The sequence below is a fragment of the Plecotus auritus genome, assembly GCF_963455305.1.
Source record: "Plecotus auritus genome assembly, chromosome: 5".
Classification (NCBI taxonomy): Eukaryota; Metazoa; Chordata; class Mammalia; order Chiroptera; family Vespertilionidae; genus Plecotus; species Plecotus auritus.
Genome location: NC_137776.1, coordinates 42437981 through 42462852, shown reverse-complemented (window position 1 = coordinate 42462852; position 24872 = coordinate 42437981). Strand labels below are relative to the sequence as shown.

The window sequence follows — 24872 nt, the reverse complement described above, 5'->3', positions numbered from 1 at the left end:
TGGGAGCATCGACTTCCCCTGATCGCCGGGTCGCCTCCCATCCCTGAGGGCTCCTGGACTGTGAGAGGGGGCAGTCTGTGTTGAGAGACCCCCCCCCTCCACCCCTGCCACTCCAGTGCATAAATTTTCATGCACTGGGCCTCTAGTGTAGTCAATAAAAATCTGGTGAATGAGACAAGACAGCAGATCCACTGCTTTTCCATGTACAGGCAATAATTTATAATAATACATGAATTATACTCAGTCTCAGATTCTGATTATAAGAATTCTAAAAATCATACCAAAACACCTTTTTCTTTATCTTAATCTTGAGTTTTATTTATCCAAGTAATTGTAAGCACAAAGTTACTCTAACTGTTGCTTTTGTAAGTTCTAAGTAAACAAACAAAAATATGCCTTGTTAGCCTTGAAGTATTCAATTTGACTATGTAAAACACAAAAATGATTTTAAAAATATAAAGTTCTATTGTATTTTTAAAATAATAATATTGACTTAAAAAGTTGAAAACTATAGTTCAAATTCATCAATATAGCTCTTAGTATATTCACAGTAATAGGAAGATCATGCAAAAAGATAAGACAAGAGAAAATAACTTTGTGATCATTAGTAATAAAGATTTTCTTATTATCACTATCACTTAGAATTCAGAGAGTTCCATTGAATACATTTGTGTGTTTTAGTACAAGGATGCGTTTTGTTCTTCTACTCAATCACATAAGGAACTTCAGAGCCAAAATCCAAAAGTATAGTTTTACCAAATTTTGTCTTAGCACTGTATATGAGCTATGTGACATCCCCCACGAGGTGCCACAGTACTCCTCTGGCCAGGAGCACGGCCATCGCCAGAGGACCTAAGGGTCTTACTCCAGAATTATCCATGCTGACATGCAACTAGATTCAGGTCTCATGTCCCCATCAGGGACCAGAGCATCCCCATTGCTGGCTATTCTGTGGCAGCACTTTTTGTGGAATCAGGTATACCCTGCTTGATAGGATGAGGCTTGAGTGCTCAGCTTATTCCAGGAGGCCACAGGAGACAGCATAGTGGAAAGATCATGACAAACTAAATTTTAATCAGAGTGGGAGTCCCAGCTCAGCCAGTTACAAGCTCTGAGCAAGACATCAAACCTCTCTGAGGACCTTTTATTGGTTGTCAGAGGTGGGAGTGGAGGGAGTGGGTCAGAAGGTACAAATTTTCAGTTATAAAATAAATAAGTCAGGAAACTTAAAAACAAACCAAAAAAACTCATTAAGACTCAATTTCCTTACCTATAAAGAGGAGTCCAGACCTGGCCAGATGGCTCAATTAGTTGTAGCATCATCCCATATACCAAAAACGTTGAGAGTTTGATTCCTGGTCAGGGCACATAGTTAGGTTGCATGTTCAATCCCCAGTTGGGGAGCATGCAGGAGATGGCCAATCAATGTTTCTCACATCAATGTTTCTCTCTCTCCTTTCCTCTCCCTCTCCTTTCCTCTCTCTAAAATGAATAAAAATATCCTCAGGTGAAGATTAAAAAAAAAAAAAAAAAAAAAAAAAAGAGGAGTCCATAGCATACTCGTCCTTATTATCTAAGCAAAAAATGAGACAGTGTATATGAAAGCAGTCTCTAAAGTAAATATGTAGGTAGGCTATGCTATCTAATAAAAGAGTGATATGCAAATTAACCATCACTTCGCCACACCCACAAGCCACACCTACCAGCCAAACAGGAGCGAATATGCAAATAAACCCAACCAAGATGGCTACGGCCACAGAGAGCAAGAGGGAAGCTTGGGTTTCCCCGGCAATGGAGGAAGCCAAGCTTTCCGCCTGCCCTTGCCGGCCCAGGCCTCGCTTAAGGCTACAAAGTTTCAATGATAGCAGATACATAAGTCCAAACGGAAATGGTGGCAGCCACAGAGCTGGAAAGAGCAGGAGACTAGGGTTGCCCCCGGCGATGGAGGAAGCCAAGCTTTCCACACACCCTGGCCGGCCCAGGCCTCACTTAAGGCTACAAAGTTTCAATTGTAGAAGATAAATAAACCCCAGATACCAGGACCTCCGCTTGGGTCACCAGGGGGCATGGCCGGCCTGCAAACCACCACAGGCCCCTCACCCAGGCCGCCCCATGCCCCAAGGGAACCCCCACCCTGATCTGGGACACCCTTCAGGGTAAACCAACTGGCCCCCACCCGTGCACCAGGGCTCTATCCTATTTAATAAAAGAGTAATATGCTGATTGACCATCACTCCAACACACAAGATGGCTGCCCCCATGTGGACACAAGATTGCCACCACAAGATGGCCGCCACAAGATGGCCAGCAGGGGAGGGCAGTTGGGAGGGACCAGGCCTGCAAGGGAGGGCAGTTGGGGGTGATCAAGCCTGCAGGGGAGGGCAGTTAGGGGTGACCAAGCCAGCAGAGAAGGGAAGTTGGGGGCAACCAGGCCTGCAGGGGAGGGCAGTTGGGGGAGACTAGGCCTGCAGAGGAGGGCAGTTAGGGGTGACCAGGCCTGCAGGGGAGGGCAGTTGGGGGGGACCCAGGCCTGCAGGGGAGAGCAGTTGGGGGGAACAAGGCCTGCAGGGGAGGGCAGTTAGGGGACCAGGCCTGCAGGGGAGGGCAGTTAGGGGAAAACAGGCTGGCAGGGGAGCAGTTAGGCATCAATCAGGCTGGCAGGGGAGTGGTTAGGGGGTGATCAGGCTGGCAGGCAGAAGAGGTTAGAGGCAATCAGGAAGGCAGGCAGGCGAGCAGTTGGGAGCCAGCAGTCCTGGATTGTGAGAGGGATGCAGGCTGGGATCAGGCCTAAACGGGCAGTTGGACATCCCTCAAGGGGTCCCAGATTGGAGAGGGTGCAGGCTGGGCTGAGGGACACACACCCCCGTGCACAAATTTCATGTACCGGGCCTCTAGTAGGCTATATAATTATTCTAACTTAGTTGATGTATTTGGTGTTTTATGGAAATATTTCAGCAGTATAGCCCAGTTACATGCAATGCTGCCATGTTTCCTGATGGCAGCTAGAGTTAGCCATAAATGTTGATGGAACAAATTAGCTAATACGTGGTCTGATTTCAGGAATGTGAGGAAAACCCTGATATTTATGATAAATCCTTCTCCACATGTTGGCTAATACTAACTTTATTAGCAGAGAATATTTATTTTAACATAAAGCTTTATTTTTATAAAAATATTCATATTATTACCTGCCCTGCCCCCATTCTACAATTTTAAAAAGCATGTAGCTTAGGTGTCAATCAAGGACAAGAAAGCTTTTAGGGCCAAAAGAATCTCAAGCAGGTCTCATGAAGTAAAATGTAGCAGGATGGAAAGATGCCTGCTTCACTATTTGTATTTGAATGAAGAACAATTTATTGATAATTGAAAGAATGATTCTCTAATGGTGGAACTGGGGGCATAGAAACTGCCTGGATGGGAAAGTCATGGACACGTGAGGGCAAGAGCACACTCCAAGTGTCACCCAAATCACAGCAGCAGTGGGCTCTGCCACTTACTAACTGTATGAACTCTGAGTCTTATTTTTCACATCTAGAAAATGGGCATATTAAGAGTCTTTCTTTATAAGGATGAAGTGAAAAGATGTAAAATGCTGAGCACACTGCCTGGCCCCATTCCATCTTCCGTAAATGTTAGCAACTATTAGCACTGTCATCATCAGTAATGATTACCAAAACATCCTAGATAATAAAAGGGTAATATGCAAATTGAGCCTAATGGCGGAATGACCAGTCACTATGATGTGTACTGACCACCAGGGGGCAGACGCTCAACACAGGAGCTGCCCCCTGGTGGTCAGTGTGCTCCCACAGAAGGAGCTCCACTCAGCCACAAGCCGGGCTGACGGCTGCGAGCGCAGTGGTGGTGGCGAAAGCCTCTCCCACCCTCTCGGCAGCACTAAGGATATCCAACTGCAGCTTAGCGGGCCTTAGCCATCAGTTGGATATCCCCCAAGGGCTCCTGGGGTACCAGAGGGATGTCTGACTGCCAGCTTAGGTTTGATCACCTGCGGAGTGGGCCTAAGCTGGTAGGTGGACATTCCCTGAGAAGTCCTGGACTGTAAGAGGGCACAGGCCAGGCTGAGGGACCCCCCCGCCCCCAAGTGCACGAATTTTCATGCACCAGGCCTCTAGTAAGATAATGAATACTTAAGAAATTACATACTTCCTTTTTCAGGCATTTTATGTCTTTATTTCACTATCAACATAGGTTATACTCTCTTGTGTAAACCATACCTATTTCATTTAATTTTTAGTTCAGGCATACAGTAAGGAAGCAAAATGGCTCTCGGGCTTAAAATCTTTTTCTGATGCAAGAGAAACAAACACCCATGACCTAGTTCTGGCTATGAAAACCAAACTGCACATGCCTGTTTGATGGTGTTATCACCCTGCCCTGTTTGGATGGGCTGCCCCTAATCCTAACGTGCACACAAATAACAGAACAAGATTTCTGGTTGGCTTCCAGTTTGAAATACAAGCTTCAGCTAATGGGCTGCTGGAGACGGGGGGGTCACAGCTGTCCTGCGTGGAAGTAGCCTCTCACTGAAAGCTAGACCACAGCCCTCACCTGACGAAGAATTTTTGTGTCAACTCTAACATTCAGGGGTTCCAGTGCCAAAACCAAGTTAGTAAACTGTCAGATGGTTCTGTTGTCGCTAGGGAATGTCATTAACATAAGCAATGATAGAAAACGACAAAATTAAGAAAACCAGCTTGAAAAACTCTGACATTGTATTGATTCAATTTTGATTAAAACAAAAAATAAGCATTTTAGGGGGGTTAATTTTCAAATCAGAGCCATTTACTAATGGACCATAAAATCCGTTCACTGTGGAAATGTCGGAACTACGTTTACCTTCCATACAACTTAGTCCTTTATGATTAAATGTAAATAAAATCAGATATTTTCCTTTCCTCAATTTACTGCAAAACATTGGTTGTTCAAAAAAAATTCTTTTATATGGATCTAATAAATGATAGTATTTTAAAAAAGATTTTAAATGCACCCAAAAAGCTCTAAAAACTTACTTTTTATAAATGTATCTCCTTAATTTTTCAATCTTGGGTATTTGCATATAAATGACCCTTCCATGTCTGCTCTGTGAAATGAAGTAAATAATGCAATTAGAGATAGTCTACAGGTACATGGGATTATATTATTCTTGGTGCTTTCTATTGTTTGAGAGAGTTGACTGTACCCTGGGATTTGTTTACTAGTAGACTTCACTACCTCTCCCTCAATGTCTGTGGCCTTTTATGTGACTGAGAAAACAGAGTCCTGGAGGCCTATCAAAAATGCCATTGTGTTTTACTGGAGAACTTGAATTCTACTCTGCTTCCGGGGGAGCTGGTGGGGGTGGGGGGAGAGGGGGACAACAAAGAAAATGACACATTCCTTAAGACTTGATAAAAGCAAGAACCTGGAGAATTTTGTACCAAACAGAAGGATAAATAAATATGAGTATTAAACTAACATTTGCTCATAGGATGAAGCCAGCGACTTCTGACTTGAAGAGTCTGAGCTCTTCCTGACCCCAGAGACTTCCCACACCGCTTACTTCCACAGCCCCTATTTCAAGGTTGACCTTAAATGCCACCTTCTCCATGAAACAACTCCAGCTAATTAATCTTTTCCCCTGAACTTGCCTATAGTACTTTTACTATCAATGTCTTTCATCTAGGAACTTACTAGTAATTAATCATCTAGGGCTTAATATTGTGATTTCACTGTTATTTAATTACTTCATGGTTCTACCAGGGTCATTTTCCCCCTATGTTGTTATACATTATAAGTTTCTGGAAACCAAAAATGTCTCTTACATTTGCTTTGTGTCTTCCCACTCCCCAATGCCAAGCATGGAGCCAGGAACACAGCAGGCAGGGGATCCAGCCTAAGAGAGCAGAATTACCCTGAAGCTATCATGACTTGATCCCTGCAAATCCTGTAAGATCCATGGCTATAATGCTGATTAGAAAGTATTGAGTGATCCTTTCCATCAGATAAGGAGTGGATTTTACCTTCTTGTGACTCTCCCGAATAAGTGGGATGTTATAGTACCGCTAATAGTTGAAGGGCATTTTAGTGTGCTGAGCACAGGCATGGCACAGAGGCACACTGCTGGAGTTGGGGTCCCCGCTCCTCTGCTTCCCAGCTCTGTGGCACATGATGTGTGTGTGCATTAATCCTCATTTGTTAAATGGGGATTAAAAATAATAGTAGCTAACTATCACTCAGCACTTTGTGTGAAACCCAGTTCTAAATTTTTTAAGTATTCTAACTCATTGAATCCTCACACCCCATTTTATTTTTATTATTACCCATTTATTATTATCCCATTTTACAGGTGAAGAAACGGAGACAGAGGGAGGAATGCCTTTTCTAGAATTGTACACCTAAACAGCAACACTGGGATTCATATCCAGGTAGGCAGAACTTACTGGCTCAACTTCCACAGTGCATTCATGTCTCTCATAAAATTTACCTGACATGGTTATTTTCAGGATTAAACAAATTCATAGATTTAAATTTTAAAAAGTGGTTGACACATAGCAATCACTCAATGAAAGTCCATTGTATTATGTTTATACGTATGTCATGATACAGGCTCCAAAACTCTTACAACTAAAATTTACTCAGGTAATAACTTAAAATGTGCCAGCACAATCTCTGCCCAGAGGGAAGCTTACACTCTTAGGGGAACTATGTACAGAGATAAAAATATTAAGTAAGTCAATGTTAAAAGCAGCACTAACTGATGACTAAGAGCCCATTAGAGCTGCAAGGGGCAAGTGTGGATTGTCCTGGCCCCACCCAGAGTCTTATCTCTTAGGGCTCTAGATAGCTTCTTTGAATCCATACGCTAAACACGTTACATATGCTGACCTTGAATAAGCACCATATCAGAGTGTGAGACTGTGCTTATATAATGAGGCGCTGATTGAGAAGCCCAGTGGGGGCAAATGGAGAGAGATGGGGCCAAAGCTCAGGGAATGTTTCCCAGAGGAGGGAGACTCAGCATTCCAAAACTCGGATATCAATAATTCACTCAGAAACATATCCTCCAGCTCAGTTGAAAAAAGAATAATGACATAAATCAGAAAAACTAATAGTATGAATAATTTATCAATTCCACCATGTTCTCTTAGGAGCCCAAATGTTCTATACATTAATAATTAAGTCTTCTTAAAACCCTAAGAACTGTTGTGAGCAAGAAGAGTGAGGTATGCTAATACCATGAAATCATCGATAGTTCATTTTTTTACCCATTTTTATTGTGCATGTTTATTTTGTTACTACACAGACATGAAAGATTCCTGCAATTAGTAATGGATATAAGTGTTAAATGGATATAAGTGTTAATTCATTGATTGATTCATTCATTTATTCATTCATTCTACAAACATTTATTGAATAGACTAGAGGTCCAGTGCACAACATTCGTGCACTGGGGGATGGAGCGGTCCCTCAGCCCAGCCTGCGCCCTCTCACAGTCCGGGACCCCTTGGAGTATGTCCGCCTGCTGTCTTAGGCCCACTCCTCTCCCCTCCCCCGCCTAAGCCAGCAGGTGGACATACCCTGAGTGGTCCGTAGTGCTGCCACGGAGGTGAGAGAGGCTCCCACCACCACCACTGCGCTCGCCAGCCATGAGCCCAGCTTCTGCCTGAGTGGTGCTCCCCCTGTGGGAGCACACTGACCACCAGGGGAAGCTCCTGCACTGAGCGTCTGCCCCCTGGTGTTCAGTGTGCGTCATAGTGACCAGTTGTTCTGCCATTTGGTCGATTTGCATATTAGCCTTTTATTATATAGGATAATCCAAGCACAGTGCTAGGCCCTAGGGATAGAGACATAATTTTTATGCCAGCCAGATGAGAACTACCTTCACAATCTAATGCAGGAGATGAAAATGAAACATATATGGGCTTTCTGTGAGACAGATACTATAGTAGATAGAGATAGGCTAAGCACTACAGAGGCAACTCAGAAGAGGACCGGTCAGTAGCATATATGGGGAGCATCAAGAAGGTTCAGAGAGTAATAGTAACTTCTTCACCGTCACATCCAAAGGCAGATTCCTCAAACGCCTGCTGCTTCTGACACTATTCAATACTCTGTATTGACATTTCCTTTTCTATAATCTTTGTGATGAAACCCTGAATATTTTTGCCTCTAACTTCCCATGTCCCTTTCTTTCCCAAATCCATGATGGCCCTTCTGTTCAAGTCTCTTAATGTGGTTTTTTTGTTGTTAATCCTTACCCAAGGATATGTTTTCCCACTGATTTTTAGAGAGAGTGGAAGGGAGGGGGAGAGACAGAGAGAGAGAAACATGTGAAAGAGACACATTGATTGGTTGCCTCACACACATGCCCCAACTGGGGCTGGGGATGGAGCCTTTGACGGAAGTATAGGTGCATGCCCTTGACTGGAATTGAACTGAGCCTCTTCAGTCTGCAGGCTGACACTCTACCCACTGAGCAAACCAGCTAGGGCTTAAAGTGGTTCTTTAATGGTAATTGTTTCTTTCGGTTTGGGCCAGAGCTTATTTCTTAATGTGCATCGCAATTACTGCAAAGTGCTTTAAAAAATGTACACATGGCCCAGCCTTCCCCTGACTCTTTGGTTTAGGGTCTGAATATATGAGTCCTGTGTTTTCTTTTCAAGCTCCCAGGGGATTCGTAGGCCAGCCAGGAGAACTACCTTCTTTCCTCTGAGTGTTCCAAGTGGAGAGCATTCATTTTTATATTATTTCCTCTCATTGGGGTCCTGAACTGGCTATAGTTCTGGGCCTGGAAACAGCATCAGCCTGAGAACCCTGGAGCAGGAAGTCAGCATCCCAGACCTCTCTACCCATTATAAATGAGGTCAATTCTACAGCCGCCACTTGATCTCAAAGCTACATCACACTCCTCTTGTCCTTGGTCACTTGTGGAGGACCGTCAGGTCTTCTATCCTCTTTTAAATCCTCTCACTGCTCCCCTTCCTTCCAAACTTCACAACTGTATTTTATGAAAATACAGGTTCATAGTAAACAAACTTCACTAATTCTCACACTCCACTACTTAAATGAAGGTTGCTCACTTTCCCTAACCCATCCTAACAAAAGCTTCTTTCTCAATCAGCATCACTCTTTTGTTTCAGTCAAATTTATTAGAGGAATGGATGATCAAAGAACAATAAATTAATTACGTATAAAGTTATTATGAAATAATGCTTCCAGAATTCACAACCAGACAACTCACCATTTAATTACTACCTTCTGCTGCCAGCTTTTCAAGTTATATTAATACAAAGTCTTCTTTTCATTACTATAATGTTTATATAATTCATTTGTTTTAAATAAATTACTTTTTCAAGTAATATTAATTACAATAATACCAAACACATGCACAAATATATTTACACAAATATTTTTTATAAATATTACACTAGGAAAAATATTTCTACTCCTGGGACAGTGTCTAATATCACCACTTTACGTATTAATTACCTTCAAAATTTTGCTATTAGAAATATTTTGGCCTAGTTTCTTTCATTTCTTATTCCCCAAAAAAATCTCATCTCATAATTATCCTTTTCAGGTCCTACATAAATTTGCTTGGTTATAAGCAGACTTCTGAGCTAAAAAAAAATAAAACTATTTTTATTCCCTGAAGATTTAGTCTTCTTTCTTTTTTAAATCTGCTGCTGTTCAATATGGTAGCCACTAGCTATTTGAAATGTGGCCAGTTCAAACTGCAATATGCTATAAAGTACATACTGAATTTTAAAGAGTTAATACAAAAATTAAAAATATATCAATCATCTTTATAATGATTACATGTAAAATGATATATTTTAGATATATTGGGATAAATTAAACGTATTTTAATTCATTTATTTTTATTTTTAATCTTGCTATTGGATGAGTTTGGGTAATTTGTGGCTTTCTAAGAATTGGCTCATTTCATCTAAGTTGTTAAATTTATGTGCATAGAGTTATTCATGGTTTCCCATATTCTATTTTTAATGAGGTTTATATAATATTTTTAATAGGGTATATAATGATGCCCCAATTTTTCATACCTAATAGTACCAGTTTTTGTCTTCTCTCATTTTCCCTTTCTCAGTTTGACTAAAGGCTTATCAATTTTATTGATCTTTTCATTTTTCTATTGTTTTTCTGTTGTCAATTTTATTGATTTCTGCTTTTCTCTTTTTTTTTTTTCCTTCATTCTGCTTGCTTTGGTTTTAATTTTTTCTTATTTTTCTAGTTTCTTAGGGTTGAAACTTAGATTGTTGACTTGAGGAAGTTATGCTTTTCTAATGTAAGTATTTAATGCTCTGAAATTTATATGGGGCTATTAGAAAATTTAAAATTACATGTGACTTGCATTTGTGGTTTGCATATATTTCTATTTATTGCTGCTTTGAGAAGTATAATACATTAGCAAAGTGTCTTCTTTCCAACACATTAATAAATGTTTAATAGGAAATGGGATCAGTGAATCAAAGAATGTCAGGCTCTCAGAAAGCTGTCAGCACTAGCCTTGGGTGGTTTGGGTTTCTCTAGTCCTAATTATGAAAAAAACTTGGAATATGTTTTGAGCTGAAACTTTTTTTAAAAAAGGCAGGGCCACGTGGGGCCAGTTTATTACAGTTAACTACATAACTCTCTATATTTCTTGTCTATTTTTTCATAAAGAAAATTAAAACACACAAACCCAATGGGGAGCATTTAAATTTTAAAAAGATCACATCTTATGAAATGAAATTAGAGAGTTCGTGGTTCTTGAGTTCCCAGAATACTGAATAATTAGGATTTTTTAAAAGAAAATTAGATCCACATCTATATAATCTAAGTTAAGAAGCTGAAGGGTGAGACAGCTCTCTCACCTGCTCTGTCTTCTCATTTCTCTGGCTTGACTCAATATAATTTGTACCATGAGCAGGGTCCTGGGGCTTTAGTTCCTCACTCTGCTGTGCCCTTCCCACCACAATATCTGTGGGACCAAGCAGTGGGGAGAAGAGAGGGGAGGAAAGAATTCCTCACAAGCTCTGACATTATCGTTCCTCTGGTCAGAGAGAGGTTTCCCTCTCTCAGGTTTAGGCACCTGCTTAGCTGCCTCCACTTCACCATCATGGCTCCCTTCAGGGGACTGCCTGGGCTGAAGCAAAGAGACTAGAAAAACAAAAAGCAAAGCCAGAGGCAGGGTATCTACTCCCTTTCTGACCCATGGAATTCCTCTTTCTACTGCTCAGACCTGAAGAGAAGACGTTAGTGGAGTTTTTATGTCCACATCTGGTACGTTCCTCAGGGGGCCAACTTGCCATTGAATCCAAGTTGGGCAACATTGGAGAGAGAAAAAACAACACTGCTGGCCGGCTGGAATTCTGATCTCCCTCCCTAACCTGCCTGCAGGCTCTATTTTTCAGTGTCCTCAGCAAACACATTCTGTCAGGGTTTATATTGGCATTTATTTTAGTGTGTGTTTTTTTCCTGTTTTCTTTTTTTTTTATTTTGTCTTTGTTTGTTCTTACATGTTTGCTTTTAATGGAGTCTGGGCGGAAGGTGTTTAAGCTATCTTGCCTGGAACTGGAACCAGTATTCAATTTTAAGACAATTTTTTTAAAGACAAAAATTCTAATCTCACTCAAGTCCCTGGACCTCAGTATGTGGTAGGAGGGAGATGGAGGAGTTAGGTAATTTGGAGGACAGAGCTAACCATGGAACCCAAATAAGTTTGCCTTATTCTCCTGAGGACTGATAATTAGATGAATTTGTCATGAGAACGATACAGCCATGTCACTTGAAAATCTCTTGAGATTGACACATTAATCCATTAAAGGATATCTAAGACAAAGTCTACAGTTTGGAAAAGATGGGTTCTGCTCAAGCTAATCGGGTAGGTGTCACAGCGTACTTTAAACAAACAAAACAAAACCAAAAAAAATGCCTCTTTCTTGTTTAAGTGGAACATACACTTATGTCTTTTCTGGGGCAGAAAGAGCTATTGCCTTTTGGATAGAATGCAAAAGGTATATTTTTATCCTAGCATTTAATCTAGCTCAGCAGTATTAAAAACTGCTATCAACAAAATAATTTAACAAACAAAACAGAAACAGAGGCATGGATACATAGGACAGACTGACAGCTGTCAGATAGCATGGGGCTTGGGGGACTGGGTGAAAAATGGTGAAGGGATTAAGCAAATATATATATATATATATATATATATATATATATATATATATATATATATATATATGACACATAGACACAGACAACAGTATGGTGACAGCCAGAGGGGAAGGACGGTGAGGGGAGGTGGAAGAGGATAAAGGAGAGATAAATCAGCATGGAAACAGACTTGACCTTGGGTGGTGAACACACAATGCAGTTTGCAGATGATGTTTTATTGAGTTGTACTCTTGAAACCTGTATGTTTTTATTAAGCAATGTCACATCAATAAATTCAATTTAAAAAAAGAATGGGAGTGAAGGTGAGTGGGTCCTGAGCAACCTTCTTCCCCCAGCCACCCTCATTTATGTTTCTTGAACTGTCGATCAAATCTCAGACCAAGACCTTTTGTCATAACTAATAAGATTTATGGGTCCTACTTTCAGTAAAAAAGTTTGTTTATGAATTTATACTTTAAAGAAGAATTATTTTCTAAATAAACAATATCTTAGAGGCTCTAAGCCTATGATCTCAAAAATGCTAATTGGGGTCCTAGCTTTTGACCCAGGTTTCAAATAGGAATGTGTTTGGTGACAAATAATATTAAGCCCAACCAACTTGCTTAAACACCTAAGAATTGGTCTATGTCACAATTAGAAGCCCCAGGGCTCAGCATAATCATAAACAATCATAAACCATCAACTTACAAATGTATCCCCCTATTGTTGGACATTGTTTTGTTTCCAGTTAGGTTATTCTATTTAAAACAAAACAAAACATGTGAGCCCTAGCTGGTTTGGCTCAGTGGATAGAGCCTCGGCCTATGGACCAAAGGGTCCTGGGTTCATTTCTGGTCAAGGGCACGTACCTTGGTTGCAGGCTCCTCCCTGGCCCTGGCCCTGGCCCTGGTCAGGGTTTGTGCAGGAGGCAACCAATCGACACAATCGACGTGTTTCTCTCACATCGATGTTTCTCTCTGTCTTTTCCTCTCTCTACCACTCTCCCTAAAAACCAATGGAAAAATATCCTTGGATGAGGATTAACAACAACAACAACAAAAAGTGAAAATATTCTTAATATCATAGCAAAGCATCTTCATATTTATATCCTCACAGTAATGTTCGATGCTGTGGAAGATTATACTAAACCTCAGGCTTCTTGTTGTGACATGGACAAACTCTTGGGTGGTTAAGCCAGTATTGGTTGGGCTTTATGTTATTTGTCACCAAATAAACACCAAGTAAACAGCCATCATAGCTGTTGCCTTCTGTTCCAATATCTATGCTGTGTAATAAGCTATTGCATATTCTAATGACCTAAAACAACAATTATATATTTTGCTCACGATTCTTGATTTGGGAAGAGCTCAGTGGGGAAGAACTGTCTCTGCCCCACACAGGTCAGCTGGGAAACTCAACCAGGCCTGGAGAATCCACCTCTAAGATGGGTCATATAGCTCACTCACATGACTAGCAGGTTGAATGGCTGTCAGCCAGGATCTCGGCCAGGGCTGTTCCTGGGAGTTTTTTCCATATGGGTCTCTGTACAGTGCTGCTTGACTTCTTACAAGTTGATTGGGTTCCAAGAGTGACTATTTGAAATTACAGACATTAAAAGTAACCAGTCTCTTGAGACTGGGCCCAGAAACTACCACAGCATCATCTATGCTGTATTCTGTTGGTCAAAGCAGTCCCAGAGTCTGTCCAGTTTTAAGGGAATGGATATAGATCTCACTTCTCAATGGGAGGAGTACCAAAAGAATTTACAGCTATTTTAATCTACCATAATCTTCCTTTGTACTGGATCTTTCTAGAGCTGTCAAAAAAAAAAAAAGTTGTATTTGCTATAACCACACCATGCTCTGTTCCCTTTAGAAACATGGAAGATGTGCCTCTCTCTCCCTGAACCTGTGTCACTTGGGGTTTCATTTAAAAAACAAAAAAGGCAATGTGGTGAGTGCCTCATGTTTCCCACAGGCTCTTCGGCTTCTGCCAAGGTGTCCAACCTTGACCGCTGAATGAGGACAGAGACGAGATGAAGAGTGTCCACTCCAAATGTTTTACCCTTCAATCTCTGTGCCTAAAAGTTTTCCTCCTTATAGAATGCCCTCCCATCCAGTGAATCAACTCACATCACCACTTCATTAGTTACAATCATACTCTGAACTGCTGCTTAGTCAGAACTAGCAACAAGTTATTTCTTACATTCGCACTATTAATGTGCCTTAACTCCATGTATGAGAAGCCTATTGTCATGGCTCTCTAGCCACTCTTAAACCAACAATATTTTATAAGATGACCCAGGGCACTTTCCAAGTATAAAGAATGCTATTTGAACTTTATTTCATCCCACAGCCCTATACTCGTCTCTGGAAGTGAACATCTAGGAAAAGAATATCCTATAGACTAAGAGTTAGTTCCAAGTGAGGCAGGAAAAATCACTAAGAGATTCTGCTGTTTCATAGTTGTGAGAAGATTATTTTCATTTTTTAATGGGAAAAGCTCTCCATTTTAAAAAGACTAAAAGGGAAATTAAATTCCCCACTAACTTCCACTCTCCCAAGAGCCCTGTATAGTTCCTACCTTATCTCAGTGACCTTCTTCAAAATGATCAGTGAAAAATACGGCAGGCACCTTACATGTATAGAACACTAAGGCGCAGAGCCCTTTGAACCACACACAGATCAATTACATGTTGCAATCTGGAAGGTGCCAATTAATCTCTCCTCTCTCCCCTCAAGATTCTGTAAAATAGCCATCAAGGTCAGATAGGGACCAAAATATCTGCTCCTATTACTACTAAGGCTGGACTGGAGGATGGGGTTGATTTTGACTTTCTACTTCTTCCTCCCTAAAATCTAGTGCTTGGGACCTGCCTGTGGAGAGTATTAGGTCGGAGGTGCCCTGGGTGAGTGGAATGGTGGAATACTTCTGCAGAAGCAGAGAGTAGAAAACTGTAGCCCATGGGTAGTCAGGGTCTGCTTGAGCCCTGAGGCTGGCTTCCCATGGCGGCCACTTCTTCCCCTAGTCTCACTGATCAGGTAACACAGCCCCCTCACTCCTTCAGGGAAGAGAAAGGGAGAAGAGATGGGTGAAAGCATCTTCCCCAACATTTCTGAGAGAGCAGGATTTTCTAACTTGTGGGTCTATAGGAAAACAGGGATAGAGAGAAAATGGAGCAAACATTTAGGGTAAAACACCGCTATGATACAGATAATGTAAAATGGGTTATTCCTCTTCTAATACTGTCCTAAGGGGTTCTATCACATTCACAATACCCATACCATAAAATTTTCTCTAATATGTAAGTTCAAGTCATACAGCTTTACTTTATTAAAAGACATTCTTAAAAGACATTATCAAGAGAGTAAAAAGACAACTTACAGAATGGGAGAAAATACTGGTAAATACTACATCTGATAAGAGAATGATATCCAAAAGTTATAAAGAACCCTTACAACTCAACAACACACACACACACACACACAAAACAACCCGATTGAAAACTGTGCAAAGGACTTGAATAGACATTTCTTCAAAGAAGATATACAATTGTCCAATAAGCACAGAAAAATATGCTTAACATCATTAGTCATTAAGGAAATATAAGTAAAACCACCCTGAGATACTACTTCACACCTAGAAAGATGGCTATAATAAAAACAAACAAACAAACCCCAGAATATAATGTTTTGGGAAGGATATGAATAAATTGAAACACTTGTATATTGCTGGTAGGAATATAATATGATACAGCTGCTGTGAAAAACATTTTGGTGTTTTCCCAAATAGGTAAGCCGAGAAATGCCATATCACCCTGAAATTCCATTCATAGGTATATAACGCAAAGAATTAAAAACAGGTACCCAAACAGATACTTGTATGCTAATGTTTACTGTAGCATTTTACAATAGCTGAAAAGTGGAAACAACCCAGGTGTCCATCAGCATAATGATGGCTAAACAAATGTGTTACATGTCCATACTTTGGAATGTCATTCATTCATTAAAAAGGAATGAAGTTCTGAAATATGCTACAACATGGATGAACCTTGAAAACATCATAGACTAAGTGAAATAAGCCAGACACACACACATAAAAAAAAAACAAGTATTATATGATTCCCTTTAGCTGAAGTACTTAAAATAGACAAATTCATAGAGGCAGAAAGTACATTAGAGATTGCTAGGGAAGGGAGGAATGGGAGTCCTTGCTTATTAAGTTCAAAGTGATTGAGGTAATGAAAAAGTTTGGGGAATAGATGGTAATGATTTTTGCACACAATTGTGAATGTAATTAATGCCACTGCATTGTACACTTAAAAATGGTTGAAATGGAAAATTTTATATTATATATACAGGGTATCCCCAAAACATGTATACACACTTTAACAGCTGATAGCAGACTAAGCTCTGAACAAAGGAAATTCATTCTAAAATGCAACTGGAAATTTGAAAAAGCAGTTGATATACAAATACTGCCTTTATAATTATTCAAAGTGTGTATACATTTGGGGGGGAACACAGCATGTCCCAAAAAATGTATACACACTTTAACAGCTGATAATTCACTTAATTTTCACCCCTTTTTAGGTTTAACTGATTTGAAATAATGGGTGAAGCCAGACTAAGCTTTGAACAAAGAAAATTAATCTACTAGACTTTTAGTATGGGGATATATAAAAGATAAAGTTTACGGTACAAAACCAGCAACAGTCAACGAATGGAGGGCACACAAATACCAAACAAAATGATTCATGGTATTTGCAATTCAATTGCTTTGCATTATCAGCAGTGCCTGGACCAGAATGGCCATCAGTTTGAAAACAGGTATTGACCAAAAAAATTATTCATCTCTGTAGATTCTTTTAAATTTTGAAAAGGAACTGTATGTTAATAAACACTGACTTTATAATCATTTAAAGTGTATACATTTCTAGGGACACCCTATACTTTAGCACAGTAAAAATTTTAAACAATGAATTCTTAGTAAAAACTCCAGTTTATAACAGAAAACCACGCTATTCCTTATTTAAGGCAAGTTTTAATAAGACTTTTTTATCTTTACTACCATATAGTTTGACTATTCATTTCTAGCTACGTAACCTGAAATAGGACAAAAATAAGCATTCATTGGGTCAGAGATTTTGTCAAAATCAGAGAACCAAGAGATGTGTTAGTCAAGTCAGAGGTGAAATATTTTAGTGTTTTATATTCTACAGGGTCATTTTTCACTGAAAGTCACATTATCTACAAATATACGTAACTGTATACATACATATTCATATATCTACAAATACAGAGACAGTGCCAGAGGCTTTCTTGGTTCTATTATAGTTGTAATTCCTCTGGTGAGGAAGAACATTCTCAACAACATCCCTGAGGTATTTCCAACTCCTCTTTCCCTCCTTGAATCCCCTGAGGATGCAATGTCATAGTGGCCACAGGCAGATCTTCTTTACCTGGCTTACCTCTCCCTCTTCTCTTTCCCAAATTCCTTCTTTCTCATTATAAATAATTCAAGTATGGTTTGGGAATCTAGGTGCCCTTGGGAGTTAATGCTTTTCGCACGTTATTGCGTTTTCCCCACTGAATATTTTTTCTCTGGATACTCCACTGGAGTACACCACTGCAATGGAAATAAGATCTCTGGGGTATAGACAGACATTTCCAACATTAGAAACACTCATAAAAATTCAGTGTTTCCAGAATTTTTCCCTTTAGTCTTAAGTGACTAGGATTTGAGATGATTTTTCAATGGAAAGCAGAAAATAGCTTTTCTATCAAATTAAACATGCAAATTATACCAATATATTAATTATTAAAGAACAATTATACCACCTTTTCAAAAGGCAGCAGGCAGTTCCATACATCATTGCATTTCTCCCCCAAATTTCCTTTTCAGTTGTTTGAAGATAACTATTATTACGGTAATTTTTCAAATAAAGAACCTGAACCCAGAGAGGCTAACTGCTTTGCTTAAACCAGAGTGGACTCAGCACTGAATTCCTACATCCTCCCAATACTCGTAACATTGCACTTCTTTATAATTAGAACAAATTGCAAGAAGAAACAGACTGGAATGAACATTAGACATTAAATATTATTGGCTTATTGAACTACTAATGCCCCCATCATTTAAAAAGCTCATATTAAAACTAAGTTTGGTCCAACAACTTTCTGTTATAGGTTAAGGTTGTGCCTACCCTAGCAACATAATAACTAGTAAATTGGTTGATCTGTTCATTTTCAAAATGGAATTCACATTCACATTTTTTTAAATATATTTTATTGATTTTTTACAGAGAGGAAGGAAGAGTGATAGACAGTCAGAAACATCGATGAGAGAGAAACATCGACCAGCTGCCTCCGCACACCTCCCACTGGGGATGTGCCTGCAACCAAGTTACATGCCCTTGACCGGAATCGAACCTGGGACCTTTCAGTCCGCAGGCTGACGCTCTATCCACTGAGCCAAACCGGTTTTGGCCACATTTTTTGTTCTTTAAAAAAATCTTTTGTCATCAAATCTGAAACAGATTCCAGACCCTTTGACTTTGTTAAAACCAGTAAAGTGGAAAGTGATGCTACTATTTAGAGTTTATTTGGGATGGGGGGTTGGGTTGATAGTGGTAGGTGGGGTGGGCAATGGTATGTGAGATGAACATTAAGAGGTCATAGGCTAAAGGCCTATGTGAAGTCAAAAACCCTTTTCACTTGAGATCTTGTGTTCCTAAACCCACATGCAAAGAGGGAGTGTGGTCCCACAGTCTCATGATATGTTATGATACAATATACAATCACTATGAAGCTTCCCTCATCCCACAGATAAAAAACCTGGAGTCCAGAGGCGAGTCCATTGCCAGAAGACTGGTTTAAAAGGACATGACTCTAGAATCTAGAACAACAAGCACCTTTTGACAATGGATCCTGTTAAATGAAAAACCATTTTCCAGCTGAGCTCCTGGATCTAAGTATGCAAATTTGAATAGAGTTTTGGGGAGAGCTGAATTGCTGCACCTAAGAAAGCATTCTCCCTGTTGCAAATGGTAAGAACTAGAGAGCATTATGCTAAGTGAAATAAGCCAGGCAGAAAAAGATAATTATCACATGATCTCACTCATTTATGGAATATAATGAACAACATAAACTGATGAACAAAGATAGATCCAGAGACAGAGAAACATCGATCAGACCATTAAACCTCCAAGGGAAGGTAGGGGAGGGTGGGGGTAAGGGGGAGAGATCAACCAAAGGACTTGTATGCATGCATATAAGCCTAACCAATGGACACAGACAACAGGGGGGTGAGGGCATGAGGCGGGGGTAGGGGGGGTAATGGGGGAATAAGGACACATATGTAACACCGTAATCAATAAAGAAATTAAAAAAAAAAAGAAAGAAAGCATTCTCCCTGGAGTTGTGGGCCTGGACAGGAATGGAGTGGGGTGGGGAAAGAAGTGGCCTGAGAGATCCAGACTGCCATGAGCTTCACCACCACCCAGTCCAGTCCTTCAGCGAACCTGAAAATGATGGCTAGGTACCAACTATTAGTGGGACCTGGAGAAAAGATGTAGTTTCAAGTCCAGATTAATTTCAGAAACAGGTGCATATGCTGTTTTGATTCCTGGGTCAGTGCTCTTTCACATTATAATGTGGTTTTGTAGATATACAAAGGACTTCCTAGTGGCCAGGGATTTCTACCTTGAAGGGCAGCACTGAGCCCAGAGCCCAGAGCTAGGAGCTGTCTAAACAGGAACATCAATTCTGGAATCCATTGGCCCCTGCTTCAGCACTCATTCTTTCTTCAACTTCTCAGTCTGGTTTACTCAAATACTTTTACTACCGTCCAATCAGAAAACACTATTAGTATTATTCAAATGCAGATCAGATCTGCCTCTAAATCTAGGAAGTGAGTATAAATTCCAGCCAAGATGTTCAAAGAAGCCAGTAACATTAAAATACTAAAAACACTGAACATCTAGTCCTCCTGGGCCTCTGAATCAAACCTCTTTGATCTTGGGACGGCATTCACTTGCCTCTGATGGTTATTACTCACAGGGCTGGCTGCATCCCAGAGCTCCATCCTCAGAAACCACTTGGGGCCTAATGCTTTACCTGTCACTGTCTTAAAATTCTTAATAATCTTAGCTTTGAATTTGTGTTTTATGAGAGAAGTCCACTGGGACAATGGGGGAAGAAGTGGAGGATCAGAGCCTTGGGGCACATGTGGTCCTGCCTCCTGGGGATAGTCTGTATGCTATCCTGCCTGCTTCCCTGCCCCTGCTTAGTGACCTCTGCCATCTAGCCTGGCCTGGGTCAGGACACAGCTCCGGAAGAACAGGGGTCAAGCCCACACCCTGTGCACTGAGCCAGGGCCTAGGTCCTGTGCCTGGGAGTCTGTACTCACCCCACACATATCCTCAGGCCTGAAGGAGCTAGACATTAATTAGCAGAATATATATATATATATATATGTATATATATATATATATATACATATATATATATATATATATATATGATCAAACAAAACAAAAAACACCATGAATAGTCAAAAAAAAGCTTCATCCTGCTTTTTGAACAGGAAGCCCAAATTTTCATTTTGCACTGGGCCTTCTAGATGATAAAGCTGGCCTTGATTAGATACCTTATCTAGACATCACGAGCCAATATTACTTTTAGATTCTTAACTAAATAACCACAATACATGTGGAATAATGTATCTGATTTTACTAAAAGTATTATTTGGTATCAAGAACTCTTAATATTAAACAAACAAAAAATCAGATATTTCCAATAGTTCAACAGAAGGAAAACAAGCTCTATATTATTCTTGCCAGCAGGTGTCATTAACAATAGAAAGTCTGGACCTGTTGATGTGACCTGACAGTTTGATGTATGAAATAGAAAAGTGATGGAATTTTTTTTTTCACTGAGGCAGCCAGGAAAAAAAAAACTTACTTATTTCTCCACAGTAAAAATATTATTTCTTCATACTTTCTATCACATTGAGAAAGTTTTAAAAAATCTCGTTACTTCTCTCCTCTGTTGGTGTTTGCTCATAAGTAACAACTACAGTCTTTTCCAGGACCTACCTGGCACTGTGTTAAAGCAGCCAGTGATGGCGGAGGGATCAAGAGGACGTGTAAGATGCGGGTTTCTATTTCTGTGCACAGTGTATCTATGTCACAGCTTAGTATCTTTCTTACCTTGAGCTTGGCCAAAAGAAGTTCATGATCATGAAGGAGTTTTTTGGTTTCATCTTGACTGCTACCAATTTCTAAAATATTGGGCTGTGACTCAGCAAGCTGAAGTTGTACCCATTTGCCACACTAAAAATAAAAATGAAATGAAAAGCACTTTTAGTTCCTCTTGTTCTTTCCCCTTCACCCTTCTCCTTTTTCTGTTAGGTTTCCAGTTATACTATGAACACTTTATTCTTTCCATAGAGATGGGCCTTCATAAATTGAAATATAGCAGGTCTAATATAAATCCATGCCTTACCTTTTCTTTTTTTAATTCTTAAGATAAATGATTTTTCTCTTGGCACACTGTATTTAAATTTAACATTCCCAAATGAAGAACACATACAATAGATTATATATTATTGAATATTACAAAATTACAAAACAATTCACATAACTGTACATTCTCTCACTCACAAAAGTACTTTCCATAGAAATAGTGATATTCTACTCGGGCAAGTTGAATGCAAACTTCACCACAAGGGGAAGATTTGTAAATGCAATTTTGGCTGATCAGTGTCCTTACATTGACCTTACTGGTTTAACCAGAAAGACTAAGCAGCAGATGAAACAACTGATTTGCATCTTATTTCAAAGTTAAAACATAATATTTTCCAACTTTTGGTGTTGGGTACTCAACAAAGCATGTAGGAAAATGTCAATAAAATCAGACACATGTGACAACTGCCATTTGAAAGCAGCCGACTTGTTTTCCACACTCAGGACTCTCTCACCGCTCTAAGCACAACGGCTCATTGCAGTCCCTGAGGAATTACTTCTCTAAGGAGCAACAACTGATTAAGCAACAGGTACCATGAGCAGGCACATGCCCGTGGCTAGGTAAACTGCTGAAGAGAAATGAGAAAAACGCATGTCTATTCTAGGTAATTAGTGCCCTGAGACCGTGTGGAAACAAGAGGCCCATATACACTGAGTGGCCAGATTATTATGATCTCTGAACACATAATAATCTGGCCACTCAGTGTATATATATGTATATTAAAGGCCCGGTGCATAAATTTGTGCATGGGTGGGGTCTGGCCAGCCTGGCCAGGGAAAGGGGACATGGGCGGTTGGCTGGCCTGCCTGCTGGTCGAACTCCTGGTCAAGGGGACAATTTGCATATTAGCCTTTTATTATATAGGATATACACTGAGTGGCCAGATTATTATGCGTTCAGAGATCATAATAATCTGGCCACTCAGTGTAGATCAGATGTAGGCACTTCTTCCCTTTAAGATGGACTTTGCACTTTGAATAAGTTGGGGTTCGTTTTATATGGGATGGCAGTGAGCTTAAGGTGCTGAGGAGGGGAGACAAACGAATGTTCTTAGAAACACAGTTTGGTTAAATTAAGAATTTCCAGCGTGATTTTAGAGATTTTTTTTCTTACTGTCAATCTATTTCTGATTCTCCTATAATTTATTCCATGTGCATTATTCCTTATCCTGCTCTAAGAAATAGTTCATATTTGAGGGAATATTATCTTTCTTTTAAACAGTGAGTTTGCCTCTTTTCCTTCATTGCTGAAATTTTCAGATACTCAAAGCATCACAAAATCACATGCAAATTATCAATTTATGCTACTTTTGCTTCAGGCTTTTTTCCACGTCCACACATTGCCTTTGAAGAGATGAGAGGGCGAGAGAACGTGCAGAGGTCCTGCTTATGCGGGGCCAAGTCTCCGCAGCCCAGGAAACAGCCCAGCCAGGACACGCGGCCTTCGGTGCCCCAGAGCCCATCCTTCTGCTCAATGTCAAGTGTTGCTTTCCTGCTATCACTTCCACATGAACATAAAATTCACAGAATTCAGTGAAATTAACCAGGCCTCGCCATGCACCATGCACTAACAAAAGGCCAGAAAGTCACTCGATGAAGCCTGACGGGGTCTGGAAAGTAACCGGCTGGTAAGCGCCAGCTTATCTGCCTGATTCCCTTCATTAAACACTGAATTCCTTGGGTGGTGAATTGTCTAGATCCAAGCATAATGCTTCGTAGGGTTCTGCAGGCCATTTTCATAGGAAAGAAGATCACAGTAATCGTCTTCAACCTAAAGATGTGCTATCATCTTTGCAAATGGACAAATTGCTTGGCTTAAAACATGACATAAAACATAAGCCCCCAGTGGCTTCCACTTCCTGCTGTCAAGAGCCAATCTGATACATGCCCTTTGCACCTTCCCTGGCAGGGTCTCCATTCCCTCAGTAATGTGACAAGGATTTACCCGTGCCTTTACCATGTCACCACCAGCGCTAAGGAGGGCACGAGCCAGAGCCCCTTGTTAGGTGTTCTCTGGGTCCCATCCTGCCCGAAACAATGCCACCCCCTGTCTGTTAGGCTCTCCCCTTCCCTCCTCCAGCACACCCCCTCTCAAAAATCACCCGTGTTTCATAGGCCCACTTGCCTCTTCAGCCTGACAAACATGAATTTGTAATCACCCACGCCTTGCCTTTAAAAAAAACAGGCTGAAAATAGACGGTTTGTTTTGTTTTTCACCAAGCTGCTGTCCATGTTTCCTCACTAACTGAAAGAGAAACTGTAGTAACTGGCTGAAGCTTAATAGAGGTTTCTCTTCACTGCCACTTTAAGAAAGCAGTAAGTTGTGCTTGCTGGGTTATCTCCTATATGCTGTGTACTGCTGATTGTGTGGAATGTTCTTCGGGATTATCAACACATAGCCAGACGCCCACAGCCACACGGAGAAAAGAAAGTTGTCAGCTTACCTTTATGACAGCGATAACGATTTTGGAGTCCCCAGCCTGCACAGCCACTGAGCTGACTGTGGTGGTAGAAAACTCCACTTCAGGGCTTCCTGGGCTGGACATGGTCCTTTAGATGCCGCTTACACTCCGGGAAGCCTTTGTACAGATGTGCGTCTGCTGGTCATTTCAGAAGGCAACCACCGGGGTTACTTGGATTCATTCAGGGGAAAAGCTCAGCTCCCACTGATTGCTCTGCCAGAAGCAAAGAACAGGAGGTTAAAAATAGACAACCCCATTGAGTTTATCGAGAGAGAGAGAGAGAGAGAGAGAGAGAGAGAGAGAGAGAGAGAGGAGAACGGGAGAGAATCGCCACACCCCTAGTATGGTAACACTGAGTGCCTGTTATTTTTGCCATTATCTTAAATGTAGAGGGCAGTTTCTAGCTCCCTTCCTATCAGCTGATGTTTGATAGCAAATGGAAAAAAAAAGTTACATCCTGACAACCCAAGTTAGTTTTGCCATTGAATCTGTCTAGTTATAGTGGACTTTGAAACCAGCTAGTCATTGACTGGAATATCAACTTTTCAAGACTTTTGAAGACTCTCTTAGGCCAAAAAAAAAAAAAAAAAAAAGCTTCTAAACTGTACTTTAAAAATAAGTTCTGGTATTTGTTTTGGGATTAAGCAAGCCATAAAACTGCTTGAAATATATCTTTTTAGATTAATCTACTTTTCTAAAACTTACTGCCTTTTGTCAAATAAAGT

General features: G+C 40.4%; 1 protein-coding gene across 2 annotated transcripts in view; it reads right to left on the bottom strand.

Annotated features, from left to right (window-relative positions):
- The window catches only part of CCDC141 (coiled-coil domain containing 141), a 182894-nt gene extending 158532 nt beyond the window's left edge, over positions 1–24362 (bottom strand). For both annotated transcript variants that reach the window (XM_080669118.1, XM_080669119.1), the window contains exons 1-2: positions 24130–24362; positions 21371–21493 (exon numbers count right to left, since the gene is read on the bottom strand). In XM_080669118.1, the coding sequence (XP_080525244.1) occupies positions 21371–21493; positions 24130–24231 (225 nt within the window). In that variant the 5' untranslated portion in view covers positions 24232–24362. The remainder of the gene's footprint in view (positions 1–21370; positions 21494–24129) is intronic.
- Between the last annotated feature and the right edge of the window lie 510 nt (positions 24363–24872).